The 23,710-nt window shown below is 36.8% G+C and overlaps 1 protein-coding gene across 2 annotated transcripts in view; it reads left to right on the top strand.

The window, feature by feature from the left end:
* The window catches only part of ARHGAP42 (Rho GTPase activating protein 42), a 159,923-nt gene that overhangs the window by 125,223 nt on the left and 10,990 nt on the right, over positions 1–23,710 (top strand). Inside the window, exons 11-22 of one of the 2 annotated variants that reach the window (XM_061374434.1) lie at positions 750–828; positions 1,654–1,693; positions 3,829–3,891; positions 5,087–5,161; positions 5,815–5,899; positions 7,132–7,190; positions 7,484–7,589; positions 11,583–11,742; positions 14,466–14,610; positions 17,485–17,865; positions 19,824–19,980; positions 21,116–21,178. In XM_061374434.1, the coding sequence (XP_061230418.1) occupies positions 750–828; positions 1,654–1,693; positions 3,829–3,891; positions 5,087–5,161; positions 5,815–5,899; positions 7,132–7,190; positions 7,484–7,589; positions 11,583–11,742; positions 14,466–14,610; positions 17,485–17,865; positions 19,824–19,980; positions 21,116–21,178 (1,413 nt within the window). The remainder of the gene's footprint in view (positions 1–749; positions 829–1,653; positions 1,694–3,828; positions 3,892–5,086; positions 5,162–5,814; positions 5,900–7,131; positions 7,191–7,483; positions 7,590–11,582; positions 11,743–14,465; positions 14,611–17,484; positions 17,866–19,823; positions 19,981–21,115; positions 21,179–23,710) is intronic. The other variant, XM_061374435.1, reaches the window with a different exon arrangement.

Here is a 23,710-nt window from a genome sequence, read left to right on the forward strand (position 1 = left end):
TTTCCCTGTCTGTTCATACAGTTATTCAAGGAACAGATTGAAATTGGTTCCCTCATCCCTTCACTAGTTCCCATGACTGTTTTTCAATGCAACATCAAAGCTTCATCAGCAGAGAGGATATGCCACTTTTCCAACTTCAGTCATAGTGGTTAGAATACAGCCAGCAGAAATAACTTGGTTTTGATTCCTCTCAAAAAAAAAAATCCTGCACTGTGACAATACTCAGCTCAATTGGCTTTACATCTCCAGACTTGAGATACTATCTCAAAGTGCTCTTTTTAGGCAACTGTTTTAGGGTATATTACTTTCGATTTACTTTGGATGACTGTTTAAGGATATGATGACCTTTACTGGTCTTCATTTGCTATGAAAGGAAGTAGATAATGAGCTCAGGTATAGACACATTTAGTCAAATTGAGCTGATGCATCTTGTCCCTAAGTTTTCCACCCTGAGCACCTCCCCAGTAAAAAATTGGTTGTATGTGATGTTTGCAAATATATAACTCATCTTGCAATATGGAGGTACCTCATACCTATTAGAGGGTTGTAGCACTGAAGACTAAGCATCCAAAATTACATGTTGCAGTACCAAACTTTTTTTGGTTATTTGTTGTGTCAGAAGCTGTCATCTTTCTTTAACTTCTCTCTGTCTTATATGTATTCACTTCATGTCAATATGTATTTGGATTCTGGCTTTGGATACTGTTTGAGAAAAAGAAATCAGTAACATCAGTGTATGTTTTTGACAGACCTGGAATCATCACACTGCAGGCTTTTTCGGAATCTAACCGAAAACTTTGGCTTGAAGCTATGGATGGAAAGGAACCAGTAAGGATATTTTTTCATTTTCTTTGCCTTTAACAGTTTTGTGGCACACCTACTAAAGAAAGAGGCTAGTATGCCTTTTAGATACTCTTAAAATACAGGCAAATTCAGTTCTGTTCTTTGTGAGACAGTATTGCAAGTAGACTTAAGGTAGGGATAAGTTAGAAAAGCAGGACTATTAGTTAATTTAAGCCTTTAGATATTTTATGTTAGGATATTCAATGTTTAACAAGATAGCATGTTGCCTAATATGATTGATGGTTCAGATAACATTTGTGAACTGGTAGTTTCTGCCCTGGTAAAGACAAACCATCTTTTGGGCAGTTTCATGGAATAAACAATTAGCACCATATTGAAAGGCGCTGCAGAGAGCATAAAACTGTGTTGAAAGCTACTAAGAGACAGTCAGTCTGAGATTTCTTCCCATTATTAGTGTGCTCTTAAAATAGTCACTGAATGAGGGTGATGTCAGACCTGTATCAAAGGGGGGAAAAAAACGGTTGATTGGTTTTAGGAGATAGAAAATTGTTTCTACAAGCTTCTTGCTTGACTGAAACAGTACAGAAATTAGATCAGTACTTGTATTGAGTTTTAGCTATTTGGGAGTCTGCAAATCTGACTTCTAACACATTTTAGGTGATTGTCCTAGCACAGGACCTTTAACCTGGGTGAGTGCTAGGGGGTTCAGTATCAGGAGAAGATGAAAGGCAAGGTTGGCATTTCCCTAGAGGCAAGCTAATTGACAGCTTGTCGCAACTACCAACAAACCTGGCAGTAAAGAATTTACAGAACAAATATTGACTTGCTGCTTTTTTTTCCTCTCTACAGATCTACACCCTGCCAGCAATTATTAGCAAGAAGGAAGAAAGTAAGTTCTTATGTAGTTACCAAATATTGGTAGATTTCTGTAATGTCCAGGTTTCTGCATACATGTGTGAGAGATTAATTATTTTACATTTTCATTCTGTTGCTATGAAATAACTGTTTGTTGCATTACATGATTGGGTTACGTAAAAGCACATCCTAAGCTATGTAAACTGTGAGAAAAGCTTCAGCTTTTGTATTATTATCAAACATAAATTTGAACACAATTTGATTGGCTTTGAAGCTACCATATATTTTACAAAACTGTAGAGAGTTTCTAGCAGTAGTCTATATTCCTAAATGAAAAAGCATGCCATTATGTTGAAATAATATCCTTATATAGAATAATAGAATTGTTTAGGTTTGAAAAGAACAAGTCCAGCTGTAAACCTAGCACTACCAAGTCTACTAAACCGTGTCCACAAGTTGCATGGTTTAGTAGGACTAAAAGACGTCTACATATCTTTTAAATCCCTCCAGGAATGGTGACTCCTGAGCACAGTGTTCCAGTGCTTGACAACCCTTTTGGTGAAGACATTTTCCTAATACGCAATTTAAACCTCCCTTTGTGCAATTTGAGACCATTTTCTCTTTTCCTATTGTTTGTTACTTGTGTCAAGAGACCAACGCCCACTTCACTACAATCTCCTTTCAGGTAGTTGTAGAAGAGTGATAAGGTCTCCCCTGAGCCTCCTTTTCTTCAGGCTAAACAACCCCAGTTCCCTCAGCCAATCCTTATCATACTTGTGCTCCAGACCCGTCACCAGCTTTGTTGCCATTCTTGGGATACTATCAGCACCTCAATGTATTTCTTATAGTGAGAAGCCCAGAACTGAACACAGGAGTCAAGGTGCAGCCTCACTGCTGCTCAGTACAGGGGGACAGTCGCTTCCCTAGTCCTGCTGGCCACATTATTTCTGATACAAGCCAGGATACTGTCAGCTTTCTTGGCTACCTGGACACAAGCTGGCTCATTTTCAGCTGCTCTTGACCAACAGCCCCAGGTCCTGTTATGCTGAGCAGCTTTCCAGCCACTCTTCCACAAGCCTGTAGTGTTGCATGGGGTTGTTGTAACCCAGTGCAGGACCTGGCACTCTGCCTTGTTGTACCTCATACAACTGGGCTCAGCCCATCACATCTTTTGGACTTTAGGTCTGTATGCACCTGTTACGTATACACTGAGTAATAAAATGAGGGTACTGAAAGATACTATGAGATTTATGTGTGTACTTATTTTAGATTCAGAATGGTTTGGGTTATCAGGAACCTTAAAGCTCATCTAGTTCCAACCCCCTGCCATGGGCAGGGATGCCTCACACTAGAACAGGTTGCTCCTGTCCAACCTGGCCTTGAACACTTTCAGGGATGGGGCGTCCACAACTTCCCTAGCAACCTGTACCAGTGTCTCACCACACTTGCAGTGAAGTATTTCTTCTTAATATTTAATCTAAATCTACCCTCTTTTAGTTTAAAGCCATTCCCGCTTATTCTGTCCCTACATGCGCTTTAAAAGTCCCTCTTCAGCATTCTTGCAGACACCTTTTAGGTACTGAAAGACTGCAGTAAAATCTACTAGAGCCTTCTCAAGGCTGAACAACCCCAAATCTCTCAGCCTGTCTTCATAGCAGAGGTGCTCTAGCCCCCTGATCCTCTTTGCGGCCTCCTCTGGACTTGCGTTTCACGTCCCTCTTGTGTTGGGGGCTCCAGAGCTGGACTCAGTACTCAGGAAGGTCTCATGAGTTTGGAGTAGAGGGCTAGGACCCCTTTCCTCAACCTGCTGGTCACATTGCTGGTGATGCAGCCCAGCATATAGTTGGCTTTCTGGGCTACAAGTGCACCTTAGCATCATATTATCACATATATGTTATTAACATATTAATATATTGACACAAATACTTATGTGTAGACAAGCTACTGATTTCTGATCCAGACAGTGTAATATCCTGCTTGCAGTGATCCACTAATGATTTGTAACTTGGATTTTTGAGTGTAAAGTGTTATAAGAATACTATTGCAGAATAAGTATCATAATCTCATGGATAAATGTGTATCAGTCCTTCCCAACTAACATGTGAAGCTAAACACTGAGAATTGTGTATTGATACATTAGAAAATAATTACCTTTTTTTCTTTTTATAGTGTTCTTAAATGAAGCAGGTTTCAACTTTGTAAGGAAATGTATTCATGCTGTAGAAACAAGAGGTATGTATGAAATATGTATTAGATTATTATGGGTATTTTTTCATAAATATTACTTTGATTAATTCTACATGTTTTACAGCTGTGCTTTAGAGTGTGTCTGTCATATTCGGTTTGTACTTTTCAGGTTGAGTTCTTTACACTTTTAAAATGTTGCCACAAGTTCCAACAACAGTTTTTAACATATTGTTTAAGTGGGAGTTTTAAACATTTTCTATGATTTCATGTTGTTTAGACCCCTTAATACACAGTTGCACACATCTTTAATTTGTGTGCACTAAACTGTGCTTTCTGATGGTAATACTATAGGGAAGCTCAGCTCCCAGCTTTGGTTATTGTCATGAAAACTGAAGGCCAAAAAGTGCCATCAATACTCTCTGCTGGCACATCTTTCTTTGCAGAACATAATTCCCATCATTTTATTCACTCTGTTTACACATGGTTTATCCTTTTTTAAAAAATGGAGACTTCGGAATTTTGTTTTCAAAGGAAAAGTGGACAGTTTTTAAATGACAAGACTTGAAATGGGAAAGAGGGAAGACTTAAATCCTGCTGATTTTAAAAGGCGGTTAAAAACAGTAAAATCAGTGCAATACTGAAATATTTGTTGTGAATGTTAGACTTTAAACTTTGTTTGTTATTAGTATCTGTGCTATTAACACACAACAATTAAAACTTAAGAGTAAATTGGGCCTTGTCTGTCTCCATTTTACATGGGATCTGTGCAGAATATTTACATTTTCAAGTGCAGTGTTGCAGCATTACACGGTATATGTTTTTAATTTGGGTACAATCATTTCTCCCATAAATGTCAATCAAATTTTAATTGGAAGGGATCATGGGCTAAGCACATGCAGGCACATGATAATTCCACTGAAGTCTAGGTAAAATAAACTTGTTGACATGTAATGTGTTTTAAGACTGCTTTTTTTATTTCTTTTCATTTTTCACTTTTCCCAGCAATCTCCTTGTTGTTTGCTAGTATGGGTCATTTCTAAATGACTTTCTATTCATTTAAGTTATGGCTAATGTATACTATGGTGTGGATTCAGTGGAATGCATTTATTAGTAACACAGAAGAGAAGGGGCAAACAGTACTCGAGAATTTAATTGTACAACTTTCCATAAATACATTCAGATGTTTTGAAAATATACACAAAGGAGGCATCGCCATATTTTCATTATTTATCCAATGTAGGTATTACAATCCTGGGGCTGTACAGAATAGGTGGTGTAAACTCCAAGGTGCAAAAGCTGATGAATACCATATTTTGTAAGTATCTGATGTGACCGTTTGTCAGTTATTCAGTGTGTGCGCTGTGATCCCTTTTGCCTTAACTGCTGTGCTCAGAACTGAATTTGGCACTTGCTATCTCTAAATTGAGTTTGCTTTCTTAAAATGAGTGACTCATCTAACTAGTTTCTTGTGTGCATTAATAAATTTCTGCATGTTATCATTGATATACATGAGCAAATTACTACTAAAATGCAGTTCTCTGTTAAGTTTTAAAGTTCTATTTATTGCTATGTGTTTGGTGTATTTCAGAAGCGTTCCAGAGCTTAGTACTGTAACACAGCATAGCTCAGTTTAATAGACAGTTGTTGCAGTCTCACTTTCCTTGCTAATTGGGCTCTTCGATGCCTGTGTTTGAATGTCTAAGCTAATTAGTAATTCTCTGTTGGCTTTGGCTTACTTAACACTTTGATATAATGCATATAGTTACCTTACAGATGCTAAATGAGTGCTAAATACATTTTTATTAATACTTTGACAGAGATTAAAAGATTCAAATGGATCAGGTTGGTAGTTAATCCAGCTACTAAGCAATCACTTGAGCTAAATGACTTACTAGCTTCTGTTTTGTCACTTTTCTAGTTAGCATGTTAGTCAAACTATAACACAATCACAATTCAAATTCCTACCAGCCCCTAAATCTCCTCCTGATATGGATATTGATATGGAACTTTGGGACAATAAAACAATAACAAGTGGACTAAAAAACTACCTCAGGTAAGTGTGAAGCTACACAAATCTCAGTATTCTTTTTCTGGCCCGTTAATCTTTGCTTATTAATACCATATTACATTTTAGCATGGTAATAATTGAGGATATTATTATCTTGCCTAATATCCCCGTGATTGCCCATAATAATAAATCTTAAATTTGTCACACTTTCTGCCTTATTAAGATAGTTATGACTTATAGAGCCCTCAATTTGGCAGAAGTTAATTAATTGTCTGTTTTTACTTAAAATTTTCTACATTAACAGCAAAGCTTGTTGTGCTCAGTCTTTCTTTTCTGAATCCCTTAAGCTGTGTAGCATGAGGTTCAATAGCATCATTGTTGGAACAGAATAAAAATCTGTGCAAAAGCACAGGGCTTTATCCTGTGCTGTTGGTGTCTTCACAAGCACAGTGTCTCTCCTGCACTGTCATTTTTTTCTGAAGATTTTTGGTAATAAGAGACAGAATTTTCAAGAATCGTGATACTTCCAAGATAATTTTGTTACGGGTCTCAACTTATAATATTCAGAAGAAACATAATAAAAAGTATGAAATCTAGATGGTTGGGTGTTCAATGCCTCCTAAAAATCTAGATTTCCTAAACAGGTTACCTAACAGAAGGCAGCATTAGAAATCCCTAATCAGTCTGGAAAACATGCCTAAGATTTATAGTGGAATGCCCATGTAACGCTTCACAGAAAAGACTGGCTTTGGTTGAAGACATTTATAATACATATTCAAAAGCATAAATCACTGTATGTACTGTGTTTGTGAAATTGCATGAGCTAGCAGTAGCTATGTGTTTGTGTCTGTAAGGCAATTCACAGTCTGCCTTTCAGAGATGACTTTCTAGGATCTCCCAGATCAGAATTTCAGTCCCAAATTTCATCATGTTTTGCCTTTCTTGGGCAAAAGATTGTTTTTGCTGTACACCTTACCATGTTACGCAGCTGTATTTATTACACTTCTGCAGTATGGAAACCAGTCAGTCTCTGTGCCATAGTCTAATTTCCCTTGCTAACCTACATGATGACACCAGTTTCAACTCAAATTTTCAGACTATGTGCATGACTAAGTTATATACTAATTGTAACCAATCATCAGTGGATTGCTTTCCGTACAACATACCAATACGCATTGTGCAGATGTTGAGGGCTATCATAATCACACCCATAAAACTTGAAAAGACTTTGAGTAATGCTTTTTAAATTTTCTTTTAATATTGTTTTTTACAACCAGGTGTCTTTCAGAACCATTGATGACTTTCAAGCTGCACAAAGATTTCATTGTTGCTGTTAGTAAGTAAAGTAATAAATAAAGTAGTATTGTTTCTAACCCTTAATCTCTTCAGTTACTAGCCTTTTGTTGGTTCCAGTATTTGTGGTAACTGCTTTTGTCAAGTTACTTGAAATACACATTTCAGAATGTTGTAAGAAGTATAATCAAACTGTTGTCATGATTTTAAAGCCTAATTTTGTTCAGCTCTTTATAATGCATGTGTGTACTAGCATACATTGGCATTAGTGACATTTGTAGTCACATCTTAGCACATGTTCTGATTTATCAACAATATTTGTTTTCTGTTTAATAGAGTCAGATGATCAGAACTACAGAGTTGAGGCAGTGCATGCACTTGTGCACAAGTTACCAGAGAAGAACAGAGAGATGCTGGACATCCTTATCAAGCACTTGGTCAAGTAATCCTTTTTTATTTTTCTCTTTGGCATTATTGTAAGATGTGATTATTTCTGCTTTGAATTTGTCAGTATTGCTTAAGCTGTTCTCTGTGTTGAAACAATGCCACTTGAAATTACATTTAATTTCTAAAACGCTGTTCTCAACATATCTCAAGAATACTCACCAGTGAAACAAACAAAAAAACCAACCCACCATGAAGAATCACCAGGATGACCAACTATGTTTATAGAGTAAACCCACTCAGTGTTTTCATTCACATCCCTACTTACTACAGGAATTGTTACTAATTATATTTAAGCAACATCTAAAACTATGCTAAGATTGTTAGAAAACACTGCTTTGAATCTGACTCAAGGTCCCATGCTGTACCAGAAATGGAGATCAAATCACTTATCCTTCATGTTTGAACTTATTTTCCTCTCTAACTCCTCTGAATTATAGTATCATTTGGAAGTATTAATTTGAAGTATTATTATTTATACTTTTCTGATCTGGCTAAATGTCCAAATCCCCTGTGGGGGTTTTCATCAGTTTCTGTGAATATTAATTAAATGTCAGATGGAGAAGATTTTGCATTTCTTTGAACTGAGGATCTTTTTTCTTTACTGAATTACCTTAGCATGTGCTATGAGATAAAAAAGACACATTTTTATTCTATTACGTCTATGTCACTAGCTGTGATTCCACACTATTCTTACACTGTAATTTATTCTGTTTCTGCCTCAAATGTTTTTCATGTACATTTTAATAAATCGTTGATCAGTTTTCATTGGTATTTGTTGAATACTTTTTAATATGTATTATTCTTTCTGGTGCTATATATGTTTTAGTATATTTACCAGTGATCTGGGAATAATGAAACATCAGTTGTTCAGATAAGGCCCACATGACTGAAATATATAGAAGGCATATTGTTTTCATTCCGTTCATTACATCCCAGCAATTCTTCTTTTTTGATCACAGCTTGAGCCACAACCTGCAGTAAGCTGTCTACAGTGGAGCAGTTTTGCTTCCTCTTATAGACATGAGAACTTTGAAAACTGCCTTGATAGGAAATTATTTAGCTCTTAAAAATAATATTTGTCTCTTTATGTCATTAGTCCCTGAAGAACTAACATGATAGTGAGCTGCTCTGAGTGTTTCCATTGCAAAAACTGATTAGGCAGACCTTGTGTCTCGCACATGGAGTAACCCAGAGAACCAGATGAAAGTATGTTTCATAACTCTCATTACTCACAGAGTTTTTTGATTAGCTAAAAATTACAACATCTACTGCTTTCTAACTTGATAAAACATTTAACAAGGGATTAATGATTACTGTAAAAACTGCTAGTCTGGAAGCCCCAAAACTAGAAATATGTGTATGTAGAACTGACTTATTTGTAGGCAGAATCAGTTATAGACAAGCATTTCTTTCTTGACCTCTTTTCCTGTCTTCTTTTTTCTTAATGTGATCTTGAATGCATTTTCAAGGAAGAGCATGCCTGAAGTATTCCCTTCTTTAATTGTTCTTTAAATCTTGCTTATCTTATCTTTGATGTGATTCTCATTTCCAATAAATGTAATCTTATGGTTTTATACTAACATTTTTCCATTCTTTTCTTTCCAGCGTTCAATTCATCCCTTCTTATTTCTCTGTATATAATTTGCCAGCTGGTGTTTATGCTAGCAATTCTAATGAGACTGAATTCAGAATTAGTCTCTTGAGTGTATTAGTTATCTTCCTTCCTCATCTTTTTCCTACCACTGTGTCAGATTTTTCAAGGAACAAGTGGCAGATGAAGTGCCTCATTTTATGAAAATGGGAAAATACGGAAAAAAAAAACCAAAGCAAACCAACCTCCTGTTTCTTCATTCTTTTGTTTAAAATACAGTTTCAAAATATGCATCCTTTCCCTGTATTTCTTTTAACTATTCAATTCTTTATGTACGCTTTTATGTCTAGGTGAAAATACTATATACCTTTTAACTATGGGTTACAAAATAAAGATAACAGTGTTTTTTTCTTGGTTTATGTCTTAAGGTCTTTACCTCTCTGCCTACCTTGACTTTTGTGTCACTGCAAAATTAAATATAATCTAGATGATGTGGGATGTAGGTCATACTAAAACCAAACAACCAAACAAAACTAGAAAATCCTGAAAAGCACCCTGCAGAGGTGATACTGCATGAATATATACTCAGTCAGCAGCTAGGCAGACACAGGAAGTGTGGTGTTGTTTTCACATAGGTAACTAATTTTTTGTTTTTAAACCTTCCTAGTCAAATTACCTGTCTAATTTAAAGAATATTTTTTTCTTTGGTGTGATTTAATAACACCATACTTTTCTAAGGTGGATAATCAGGATTCTGCAATTTGTCAGCATCAAAAATTAACTGAAGATATTACCAAAGAAAGAGATTTTGAGGAGAAAGCAACTGCATCTTAATGAATGCCTTACAGCTACCTAAAATGCATTATTATCTTGGCCTATGTCTATTCAGTAGCCCAGCAACAGTAGGACTAGGTCAGGGGAAATTGGCTTTCAAAATAATCCATTTACAGGCATGGGTTTTTTTCTCTTTTGCAAGAAATTGAGTCTTTGAGATGCATTGTAAAAAGTCCTTATTGGTTACAATGTTATTAAAGTCACCATTCCTTTTATTAACAAGCTACCAAATTTGTAACCAAGGAAACCCAAACACAGGACAAACACTGCTTTCTCTTTTATGCTATAAGACTATGTTTGTGTAAGAGACCTTAACAGTTACTGTGCAGCACAAAGCAGAGTAGCATTGCAAAGGGTTTGGGGTTTCTTTTTCAGATTTTTCTAACAAGCCTAGAGCTAATTAAAAATTCTGTTTCCATTAAAATACTAACGGTCTTCCCACCACCCTTTACTCACCTAAGCCAAACGTAAGGTCTGTTACAGAGAAAACAGAAGATAAAGTTTGCCCCTACCTGCTAGTTTCCAGTATCTTATACATATTACTGTTTCTTAATTTTAAATGGTACAAGAGTTATTTTAATTATATAGTAAATGGCCAAAAAATTCTCTACTTGACAGCAATAGCAGAAATATGGATAAGTGCCTCAGTAACTGATTCTGTTAGCAGATTCAGTATAATTAAGCATTAATGTAATTATAAAATCACTTGGCCTTTTAGTTCTCAGACACGAGGCAATAGGGCAGCTGTGACTAGGGAATCACTGACGGTTATTTGAAGGATTTAAGATGATACATTTTTTATTTGGTAAATCTTATTCATAAGGAGAGAAGAGGGGCCCTGAGGATTACTGATTGATGGGTTTCATTTTATTATCTGATATATTATTGGGAAAACTAAGTTTCTGAATTCTACATTAAGAAGAAAAATGACAGAAGAGGTAGAGTAAGCGATAACAGAATATACAGAAGTAAAAGGTTATTATATTTTAAAGCCAGAAGATGTCATTATGATCATCTCACATAATCTGTACCACCAAAACAGTGATATCACTGACCCCGTTGATCACGTTTTCAAGATATTAATAAAGAGATGCTATTGCACTTAAATAAATGCTTTCAATGACTAAGTTTCGTTCTTTTACGTGAAAGCTGATGTATATTGACCTCTGTTACTACGTAGTGTTTTCAGTAAACCCACAATCAAGTGTTTAAGCTCCTGCATAGTCATTAGAGAGGGATAGGTGCCTACCCTAAGACTCCTAAACTTTAGAGACCTCCAAAGATATTTGCTTTTCCCTGTCAATTATGTCAGGAACTTACACACTTAATCCAGAAAGACGTGCTCATTATCTATTTAGTTATTGCAGCATGGGAGCCTTAATGGAAATATAATTGTTGTACTACACCATATTCTGACTCTAGTAAAAGTTTTTAAAATGTTTTTTAAAGGGAAGACGTGAACTTGGGATCTTGTTAAAGAAGTAGCATTAACAGGGTTTTAGCCTGTTGGAATTGCAGTTTAGCACAACAATTTAATTGCATATTCTTTGTGTTCATTTAAAGGGTATCATTACACAGTCAGCAAAATCTTATGACTGTATCCAACCTTGGTGTTATCTTTGGACCAACTCTGATGAGAGCTCAAGAAGAAACCGTGGCTGCTATGATGAACATTAAGTTTCAGAATATCGTCGTTGAAATTCTGATAGAGCATTATGAAAAGGTAGAAAGACATTATCTGACTGTTTTGTGGTGAAGTGGAACTAAGATCTTATTTTCATTGCCATCATTAGTTCTTAAGATTAAGAAACACACCATTTATAGAAAGTCATTGATAGAAAGAATACCTTCTTCCCACCCTGTGCTATGGGTCTGTATTCCTGGCAAGTCTTTTGTCACTGTGCAAGGTACAGATCCAGGGCATAATCTTCCGTGCTTTGAAGGAGTTGCTCTGAATCTTCAGTTGCTTTCTGTAGATCTCTGTGCCCTTACATCAAGAAACAAAATGAGAAGGTCATAAGTTAGCTCCAAGCATTTCCATTTCTCTCATGCTAGCAGTGTATGAAGGTTAACTCTCAGTAAATACATGGATTCTCCCCTGAGTGCATCAGGCCAGAGTCTTTCAGACCATTACTGTCCTCTGGGAATACACCAACAGCACAGTAAGCATCTAGTCCCTCCTAACACCATGAAACCCCAATGATCCTTCAGTTCCTCTTTTCACAAGCAGCATCAGTATGGATCCCCAGCAGAATCCCACATTTCCGTTCATTATGTTATTTCTCCTTAGTTTAGATACTAAATGAAAAGTGAAAAAGCTGAAGGAAGAAATAATATATCTTAGGTGAGGTTTTGTATTCCTAGTTACAGGTTTTGTGCCCATCATATCTGTGTGATTTAAAAGTTTCTGAATACTCTGGAACCTTCAGCCCTCTCTAGATACTCTTCTGCTTTGAAGAAAGGCACATCTGTTTATTTTATTTTCCCAAAGAGATCAATCACAGCAAAGGTCCATCTCAAACTCTTTAACATTGAGTAAGAACTGCTTCAGGGCTTGAGAAAATCTGTGAAATCTTAAACTTACTTTCAGTCACTCCCATTGCAGATACCAGCTTCACTGAAAAGTCTCCTTATTTTATTTTATTTTATTTTATTTTATATTTTATTTAATTTTTTTTTATTTTGAATTGCTTCATTTCAGAACTCAGCAGAACAGTTAAGACCTCTTTTGGTCATCAAAAGAAATTATATTTTGGGGATCTTTTATCGATGTATATCGCCTGTTAGATGACTAATAAAACAAAGTGAAAAACATTTGTGTTTCTTCCATTTTACATTACTCAGCTAAGGGGTAGTTCCTGGTCAATACCAGGATCCCCTGCACTGGTTGGTCAGTAAGTACTGACAATACTGCTTAGTATCATAGAATCATACAATAGTTAGGGTTGGAAAGGACCTTAAGATCATCAAGTTCCAACACCCCTGCCATCATCAGTTTTATTTCTTAGGTACTCCTCAAAATTGGTATGAGACATATAGCCTCTTTGGCTGTAACTCCAAAATACATGCCTTATGGATTTCCAACACTGAATTTCTCTTCCAGGAGATTAAAAGCTCATTCAATACAAAGACCATGGCTGCAAAATCAAAATCACCCTTGCTCTGTTTCTCTGTCTACAGACATTTTTATTTTTTTATTGATATGCTACTCACTAATGCCTAATACAGTATTAATGTACTTCAAGAGCATTTCAAGACATTCATTAAACTATTTTCTACCATGGAAGTGTATTTCCTTTCTTCCACTTCTGTGAATGGCATGGAGGTATCTTTTCATTGATCACTTCATCCACTTCTGGGAGTGCCCTATTTAGAGGGGGTCCAGAAATCCTTGTGGAGATGCATGGTATTTAGCCTACAACACTTGGTCCTGTGGAGATTGGACACTTCATACACTTCCTTCAGTAGCTTATTCAGGGAATCTATCTTTGTAAAACCTCATCTCCATTACACAGAATTCCACTTCCTTCCACAGAATGCCATAAGAGATTTTCAGTAGAATTTAATGTCTACACTAGGATGAATAAGTGAGAAAGATCTGAAATTAAAACCTGCGTATCTTCTGGCCATATTTTTCCTTTGGTCATCCTCCACAGCAGTAATACTTACAAGAAGATTTTTAGGGTCTCTGCTGCATGTGTCTTGGATATTGCAGAACAGATGATACAAATGAAAATTAAGAAAATTACTAGACCTTCTGCATTGCTCTTGGTGGCAGGCTTGTCAAATTTATCTGCAAAGAGTTCTTTAAAACCTCATCTGTACCTGTATCAAACTGCAGTAGTCAGATAACCTTAAAAAAATGAGTTATTTCTGCAGCAGTGAAGCACAAAATTGACCAGTGGTATGTAAAAGATAAAACCAAGGAGATGCTCCAAACATAAAGATGTTTGTCATCAAATTTGAATTGTTTCTCAAAATAAAGTGGTTTTCTGAAATACAAACTGGATTCTAATAAGTTATGACTATGACACATTTCTGTGGCATACAAAAGCTTTCACACGAACACAGAAAAAATGCAATCTTCATAATATTTTAAAAAATATATTACTTCTTGAGCGGAAGTTATAAGCATCTATTGTGTGCTTTCCAGTTTAGACTGTTAATTACTTCTTAAGAAGGGCTATAAAATAAAATGATTTAAACAAATACTTTTATATAGCTTGTGTAAATTTTAAGTACAGCTCAGTATTCTGGTTTTTGGATTGTAAAATGAGATCAGAGCAAAGCTTCTATTCTGTGAATTTATTCTTTTGTGATGTGTGAGACTATTACAGGATTAATTTTAGGCACAGTGGTAAGGAAAACAAAAGAATTAATAATGCAAGTGTAAGAGTACCTCTTTGTTTATATCATTTTGTCCCTTTTTTTTTTTTAATTATGCAGATATTTCACACTGCACCAGACCCCAATATTCCTCTACCCCAACCTCAGTCCAGATCAGGTTCAAGAAGGACAAGAGCAATTTGTCTCTCCACGGGTCCACGTAAACCTAAAGGAAGATATACACCGTGTCTTGCAGATCCTGACAGTAAGTTTGTTCTTGTTGACTGCTTATCTTCCTTTTTATGTCTTGTCTTCAACTTTCCTGAGTAATATCCATTAGGTATTGTATTCCAATAATTGTAAACATAACGGGTGGGGTTTCATCAGCTTTTTAACCTCTGTGAGTCACAGCCACACTGTTTAGTGACCATATTCCTTGCTTCTCTCAGATGAGGAAGGCTGTTTGCTTTTAGGAAAACCTTATATTGCATACAGTGTTCAAAAGTCATTTAGAGTAGTAGCCTTTGTATTCTAACCTAAACGTAGTCTGCTTGCAAATTCAAACATTTGTTGTACAAAGTTAATCTCATTTGCTTGTAAGATGACTAGTAAGGTTGAGAAACTGTAAATAGAATTTTTTCTCTCCTCCTGTAATTAATATAATTCAGTAAAGCTCAGGACCATTATTTGGCCTTTTTCACATGCATGAAACTGTGGTCGTTGGTTCAAAGCCAGCCATTGCCTAGTTGCCAAAACCACTGAAACTTGGGGAGTTTTCTGGAATCGAAACAAACGCTAATGTTTTGGGGAGAAACAGTGAACCGTATCATATGGCTTACTGTTTAACAGCAGGGAATTTTGTTTATAATTGCTGCTTAGAATGCTTATTCATTTTCATCTAGATGTGGCTATTAAAAAGTTTCGCTTAATTCATTTTCATCTAGCGGACCATCACTTTTTTACTTACTGGCTATCCAAGTAACAAGTATTAAAATTTTATCAAAGATTAAGTTGTTAAAAGTTCTACAATGCAACAGACTTCCAGAAAAACTTCTGAGTCCCTTGGTTTCTTATTGAGATTTACATAAAGCTGGTACAGTAAATTAATCCACAGTTAAGGTGCATCCGTTCTTGAGGATCTGTTGTAATTCTTAATTCTGTAATGTTAGGAAATATATCCTCAGTATACTCCTGCACAGGTCCTGCATTTCCCATATGTTTCTCTTACATGATTCCCGCCAGTGAGAGTTTAAATACTAAATGAGCGCAATAGCTTCCAACATATTGATTGCCAATGTGAATTGCATGGGATCTTGAGTAAGAAGTTACAGAGGTATCATGAATTACATTACCCAGAGGAAAACTGGACAAGTTTCAACTGTTTTTCACTGTGTAACTACAGTGAGTGAATGCCAGCATAAAAAAGGGGCATTTATGTGCAGCATTTTGCAGAGTGTATACAAGCTCATGGCAGGGTTGTTGGAACCAGATGATCTTAAGGTCCTTTCCAACCCAAACCGTTCTGTAATTCTGTGGTCCTTCATTCAGACACAGCCTGTGCTGGTAGCTCAATTTGAGCTATGTCTGACCAAAGAGAGTTCCACTTTTGCTTTGCTTATTAGCTCAAGCTCAGCACTTGCTTACGCAAGTTCCAGTTAAGATCTCGGTTATGCCTGGAAGGCCGAAGCATAAGCAGAGGTATTCTCCCAGCCAAGTATCTCTAGGTGTGGCTGGAGACAGGCGAGAGAGAGCCTTGGCTTCTGGCAGGAGCAATTTGAACTACTAGGTGGGTTAAAGTCATCATTTAAATGAAGCACAGACATCTAACTGTACTGCAGGAAATCAGGGAATTCTGTATGGTGTAAGAAAATGAACTACAGGTTTCAAATGGTAGGGAATGACAGAAAATTATAGAAAATGCTTCTGACAAATTCAGACTTCGGCCAATCTTTCCATTTTCAAGGGCCTAATGGTCTGTAAAGGGGCAAGATGAGGGACAATCTAATCTGGAGTACCAGAATTATGGCTAGAAGAGGACAGAGTCTTTCACAGTACTATACCAGTGTCACTACTGTTGTCAGAACCACTCATTGTGCAAGGCACTGGTATTTTTTACCTTATCTGTAGTATTGTGAGGGATTCTGACCACTTGTTGCCAAGGATATTGTAACATTTGGAGGAAAAGCAGCTGTACATCTTATAACTACAGTATTGTTGAAGAATACACGTTTTCTGCTTCCTGTGAAATTTGTGAAATGTCTCTCTCTTAGCTTTTGGGAAAAAGTCCTATTAGAAACCAGTGTATGACTAGAATAGACTAAACCCAGTCTTCAAAATAATTTGGCTATCACTGTATTATAGGCCAGTCCTTCCTCAGTTCTGATGTATGTTTCTACATTTATATCATCAGCAAATTAGGATATTCCTACTTTTTGTTGGAAAAGATTACTGGGAACAAGATCAGTACAAAGATTTTTTTGTGTACGTAGGTGACTTTCTCTCATACCTGTCTAACTGAAGAAATTCATCAAATGTTCAGTGTTCAAATTGTAAGTAAAGGAATGAGTTGTCCTTCTGCAGGATAGATATTTCAGCGAAAGGGATGGTGACTGAGAAAATAGGCTATCTATAGACAGACTTTGGACTAGTCTTACAGAGACTGCAGAGATACTCAGCAGCTTGGTAACTGATCTAAAGCTTAGTTCTTGTGCCTGCTGGCAATAAGGTCATGCATTTATGACTGTAAGTAGGACAGCAACCACAACATTTGCCTTAGCATGGAAATCCAGCAAGATACCACAATGACTATGTTGAATTTTCTAAGAATTATCTGTATTGCAGGCAAGTCTTTTAAAATGCAAACTTCTATGTGAGATAGTTCAGCCTGTAGCCCACTGTGTTCATCAGCTCTAAAGTAATAGCCAGGAAAAGCAGCTCTCCCAGGTTAAAGATAGGAATATGTGTGAAACTTAGTGTAACTAAATAGGTATTTTGTCTTGACTCATTGCCTCTGAGACCACAGATTAATGAGTTTGGTGACAAGTGAGGTACAAGGAGCTAAAGATGGTATGAGAGAAATGCACATGATTAGAAAATGTAAATTATTTTTCTCTCTCTCCCACCCCTCACTCCTCCCTAGGTGACTCCTACAGCAGTAGCCCAGACAGCACTCCCATGGGCAGCATTGAATCTCTCTCTTCTCACTCCTCTGAGCAGAACAGCACCACCAAATGCACGCCCTCGCAGCCCAGGGAGAAATCAGGAGGGATTCCATGGATTGCCTCTCCTGCTTCTTCTAATGGCCAGAAGAGTTCAGGCCTCTGGACTACAAGTCCAGAATCCTCATCAAAGGAGGATGCAACCAAAACAGATGTGGAGTCAGACTGCCAAAGTATAGCTTCTGTCACTGGACCAGAGAATGCCTCTCCACCAACAGACCTGACCAAAAAGAGTTCTTGCAGTCTCTCTGGGCTGAAAAGGTCTTCAGCATCTTCCCTTAGATCAATTCCATCAGCTGAAGGTAATTCCCAAGGTCTTTTAGGACATCTGTGTTTATTCTGAAGCATCAGAAAACAAGAGCTGCATCTGAAAGCAGTAGTTAATTGATTGTATTAATTAGCCTTTTTTTTTTTTTTTGTGGTATGTTCTTTCAGTTTTCAAACTGTTTCTGAGATGTTTCCATTGTTTGTTATCTGTACTGTTCAGTTTGAAAGATACCAACATTTCTCAGAATTTAGAGTACTCTCCTCCTCTAGACCATCTTGTAAGAAGATTGCTGGTGTATAAGAAGAGTTGGTAGCTATGTTCTGTCACTGTGTCAAAGAAATGAATCATTGCAATGACTGATACTGATCAAAGCTAGTATTTAAATTTAAAAGCACCAGGCTTAACATATCTAGTAAATAACAGTTTTGTCACTCCTTGTTGGTGTGTCTGTTTGTTTGTTCGAACTTTTATGTCTGAAACCCTACTGATGGAATGACTGCTTCAATCTGCCCTACTTGCATGGTTTGTTATCCAGTACTACAAGTAGGTTAGCTTAAACAGAAGATTATGTCTGAATAGTGCTGTATATAGACATGATGTGCAAAAACCCAGCTTTAGGAAGCCATTTCAGTGCACAAGTTAGGATGCCAGTTTTCCTGTTCAGTGAAAGAGGAATGCTGCTTCAAAGAACATCCTCAAAGCATGTAAACTGAGCCTGTGTCCAGTATAAGCCTGTGGACAAGGCTTCTTGCAAGACAGAGAAGCTTGAAAATAGCTTATTAATGTAGACAGTTCTGCTAAATGCTGTTAGCTGGAATGCCTGTGAACCCTTGCTGTTCTGAGTATCTCTCTGAGAACATGAGGTGATATTGCACTATATTGGCAGCTATGTGGAAGTTAACTTTAGAAGAAACACCTTGAAGTCAGTATAGTTGCAGTGGTTTATATTATGAAACTTAACAGTCAGCACCAAAACAGTGAGCTCCAGTAGACTGAGTGCCAAGTTTGCCACTGAGCTGTCAATAGTATAAGTAATTCAACTACAGGTGGACTAAATATGTAGCTATGTGCAAAGCCCTATAAGTTTAAGAATGTTCCCTCAGCCCCCCATGGATAGTACAAGCTTTTTCATAAGACTTCCATATATGAATTAGTGTTATATTAACAGTATTAATAATGTAGACTGATAATTACAATTAACATTTGTAAAATAGAATTATATGATAAATTAACAATATTACTAATATAGGTATTGTTTTTCTTTTGGGGGATCTCCTTGTAACAGCTTTTAAAGTGTTATTAAGCATCTGTTGTTCTTGGGAAACACAGTTGTTGTCTTGCAGAATATATATGCAAATAAGGCAGCAGTCCACACATAAGTCATCTTAAAGACACATGTGGCCATGCTTTATATTCACTAAGAGGACTTTAGTGTGTCCAATGCAGTCTGTGCAGCTGTAGATTTATCAAGTTACAATAGCAGTTGTTTTTGGCAAAGCACAATCATTCAGTCTGAAATATTTTTTAAGATCCAAGAAACGTCTGTGGATAGAGAAATATTAATTCTTACAAATCAGTGAGGCCTGATTTCGTAGTGGATGCTGCATTGAGGCAGAATTTAGACTAGATTACTTCCTGAGATGCCTTCCAACATAACTTTTTTCTACAGTTGTATGCAGTGTACTAGTTTATAAATGTTGTTTATACTGATAATTTTTAGTGACATTACTATCTAGCTATTTAAGTGCAATGTCATTTTTAGCTTTCATAATTTAGTGTCATTTGTTCATTCTTATTGTTGCTGCTTTTCTTCTCACTTCCTATCTGAAAGGCTGTTTCTTCTCTCTTAGTAAGTACTTTACCTATTTTGTCTTTTACATAAAAGGAACAAATAACACAACAACAACAAAAACTTTGTTTTGTGTGTTACACGTGTTACAAACCAACTCCAAATTACATTTAATATTCCCTGTATTTTGTTGTTTTCTTTAGGTAACAAAAGCTGCAGTGGATCTGTACAGAGTTTATCTTCAGCAGATACCAAAGATACACCAAAGGCTCTATCAAACCCTGATTTGCCTCCCAAAGTGTGCAGGAGAGCAAGATTAGATACTGCATCAAGTAATGGCTATCAAAGACCAGGATCTGTGTAAGTCATCAAGGCCCTTTGGAAATTTGTCGTGTTACAGTATACTTGTCTACTATAAAGTGATCCCAGAGAGGTACATAAGTAGTTAAAGAAACATCCATTAATACTTGATTTTAATATTTCTGTATGTGTGAAGTTTTTATCTAGCTTCATTAAACTGTAAACAAAGGAGGCACTGCACAAAATCTGTTGAAGTGAGTTAAAAGACTCACACTGACTTCATTAGACTAGAGATAAGATCTATAATGAAGAAACATATCTTTGTAAAGTTATTAGTTTTATTATGTCTGGTTCTTCTGAAATTTAATGTTTAAAGGAATATAAATGCTACTTAACTGTCCATGCTATAATATCAAGAAGATCATCGGATTTTATTTAAGTCCAAAATTGGAGAAAGGGAAAAAAAAACCAAACCCAAACTCCTGCTCTGAAATTTCTTCAGTTGCTGCATATTAAATAGCTGATTTCTAAAAGGGCTTTTGTTTTGGTTTGATGTTGGGAGGGAGGGTAGTTTTAAGCAAAATTTAGTCTGTTGACATTTGGGTCAGCAATGTTTCTCAGTGCTGTTAGCACAGACATAAGAGTCAGAAGATCTTTACTGTAATCTTGACTTTGACCCAGAATATCTCTTTCCTCATGAACAAGTGATTTCCAGATGTGGAGACCACCAAGAAATTCCCCAAATATTGCAGGGCTCTATTCAATCTCTTCACTTTTTAAACTGGAAGGGTTCACTGTAGTCATTTCACAGTCTGCTGTGCCTTAAACAGAGTCCTGTGCAGCTTAGAGTGCCAGCATGATAGTGACAGACTGTTAGTAAAAGCATTTCCAGTATATCTATTGGCCATCTGTGAATATTATTTTAAATACACGGTGTTGAGATTTCCCTTCCTGACTCAGAAGGCACTGGAGCACATGGAAGTTGGTGGCCCCAATTACATTATGTCCTTCAGAATGCTGCTCAATAGAGACTTAAATCCAGCTTTTGAATTTCCCCAGTTTCTCTAAGTGAATAATTAAAACAATTAAAAAAGAAAAAAAAAGTGTCTGTGTCTTTAGATGGTTAAAAGCAGACCTAGTCTGTGTATTTAATCAATGGACAAAGTATAAAGTAAGGTGGTGTTTTTATTTTCAGAGTGGCTGCAAGAGCACAGTTGTTTGAAAGTGCTGGTTCACTTAAGCAGGTTTCTTCAGGACGGTAAGTGCTTCAAACTGTTTAACAATTCATAAAATCCTTTCTGTTTTGCTGGCTTCAAAGATTGAAGTAGATATGTTGGAGGTTTGTTCTGTATCTTTTGGACAGCATCATGTGGCATGTGACATTTTTGCAATTTATTAAACTCATCCTTTTTCCAAAAGCAAGCTAAATCTAATAGAGAATAACAGCCAGTCTGGCAGTTCTGTCACCTGAGGGAACTGCAGTAAGAGATGCTCAGGGTATTGATCTGCTTAAGAACAGTGCTATAGGAGTAATTAGGATGCTTATTCTATTCAGCTGTTCATATATACATGCTTTCAGCAGAGTAGCAAGCATGTTACTTTATGGTAATGTGCTCAGATAGGCAGGTCTTGAATAACAGCTGCTTTAGACAGTTCAAGATTGACTTGATGAGGATTTCTGTCCTTGCCATCACACCTTCCACTGTATCTGTCTGGAGAAACTGTGGCCTTTTCTTCTTGACAGTGCACAGCAGGAATTACTTATATTTTTCTTTTTTACAATTGTTGCATTTATTTGGTGGATTTGATTCATTCTCATTATTCAATGAATTCAGAATATTCTGATAAGTGTTCATCCAGGAAGCAGTGTCTTCCTAGGTATGTTACTAACCCCCTTACTATTAACAGACTGAAACAGATAATCAAGTAACTGGCTGTGGGAAAAAGTCTGTCACTTTTTTTCTTTTTTGTTTTTTCACTGTCCCAGCATTTCAGGTTCTTTGAGACAGCAGGTGTGTTTTTGTGCATCACTTTACTCACTGATAGCAGGATCTTACTGAACTGTCAAGCAGACTGGGGGGAGGTTGGGGAGGAAGTCAGACCATTAATCCAGAAGTAGTAATCTAAAGTAGCACAGCTGTAAAGGGAAGTATCAGTGTATGCTGAGATCTGTGGCAGTGGAATGTGACTGTTCTCTCTGACAGATCTATCAGAGGAAAAAAAGAGAGCCGGCCTACAAAGGCTCACTGATTTTGTGTGAGAGAAGCAGCTTACAGGAATTAAGGCTGTTCTTGTTTTGTGTCGTACTTGAAATGTAAGGTGACCAAAAAAGAGGGTGTCAGGGGAGGAAGAAGGTAGGAAAAGAGCAGAGCAATTATCTAAGGAAATATAAACTAAGAGACTGGAATGTTCTTAAGCCAGTGCCCTAAGCCAGGAGTGATGATGCTTCACCAGTTCTTCATAATTTCACCTTCCTACTCTTATTTTTGTATTACTCCCTTCTTGTAAACTCTTCCCTGTTGCTGCCTCAGAGCCTGTGCCACCTGTATCTATATATAAAAAGCATGTAAGAAGCAAAAATCTGACAAAGAAAAAATGTAGCAGTTTGATAATGGGTATGGAGAGCCAATAACAAAGCCAAAAACGCTGAAAGGCTTAATAGCTCCTCTACTTCAGACTTCATAAGAAGGCAGAAGAGCAACAGTAACAAAGAGAATGGAAAATGAGAGGTGAGCAGGCAAAAAGGGGAAGAAGCAGCTCAGCTGTTCTTACAGTGCTGCTGAAGTCCGAGTACATTTTTGCAATTTAAAGCCAGCTTTTGTTTACCTCTCATGCATATTATGAACACGAAGGCTGATTTAAAACCTTAGGATAGTCATTTGTTAGCTCTGAAGTATGTAGAAATCATGGTAATTAAATCTTGATCCACTCAGTAGAAAGGCTGTTTGTGGTCATAACTCTGTTACCAAATGAGTATATGCAGGACAGAGCATAAGACAGAGAAATTATTTTTAAGCTGTCTGGTCTGATACCAGGAATACTCAAGTCAAGACAGTGTTGAACTCTGTGCAGGAATAATTTACCCTGCTAAAATAACTAGTTTTGAAATTTTAAGCTACTACTTACTTATATATTACAGTATCTAAGTAGCTTTATTTGTATTTGAAGCATCTGTTGCCTCTTGGGGTCATTTGTACAGTTGACAGATGGAAAATACCTCAGTCTCACATGTTTCTGTGTGTTCCAGCAGATAATTTTGCACTTGATGCTTTACCACCACTGTGGGCCAATGTTACTTAATTCCTTCTTCCAAGAGGTCTTTGCAGCCCTACTTCTTGGCTTCGTATAATGCAACATCTCTGAGTGTGTGTCCCTTTTTTAATGCTGGGACGTTATCTGACCTGACTATTTTCTCTCCTTGTATGCATGAGTACATGCCCCTATAGCGCTACCAGTTTGAAGAGATTTCTTTTAGTCAAAAAGAGAACGAGAAGCCATAGTACGTATTTAGGTTTGGACAGGGAATACCAAAAGGTTATGCCCTGTCCAGCCTGTGCTCTCTTTTTCTAGTTCCAGTTGCTTTACTTCTCAGTCTTCCCATTCCTTCCCTCCTGACTTCAAGTTTGTTATTCATCCATCTCCCTCACTGTTGTATTGAGCTAGCGTGTACACTAAGGCCAATCCCTATTGGTAATCTAGCATGCACTTGAAAGATGCAAAGGAGTTTTCTTACCACTTTCACAAATATTGCAGTCAGATAACAGTCTTAGTGAGGTCTGAGGTCTCTATT

This window comes from Neopsephotus bourkii, unplaced genomic scaffold, assembly GCF_033783945.1.
Source record: "Neopsephotus bourkii isolate Nb327-2 ecotype Australia unplaced genomic scaffold, CSIRO-AGI_Nbou_v1 NB_1638, whole genome shotgun sequence".
NCBI classification, from domain to species: Eukaryota; Metazoa; Chordata; class Aves; order Psittaciformes; family Psittacidae; genus Neopsephotus; species Neopsephotus bourkii.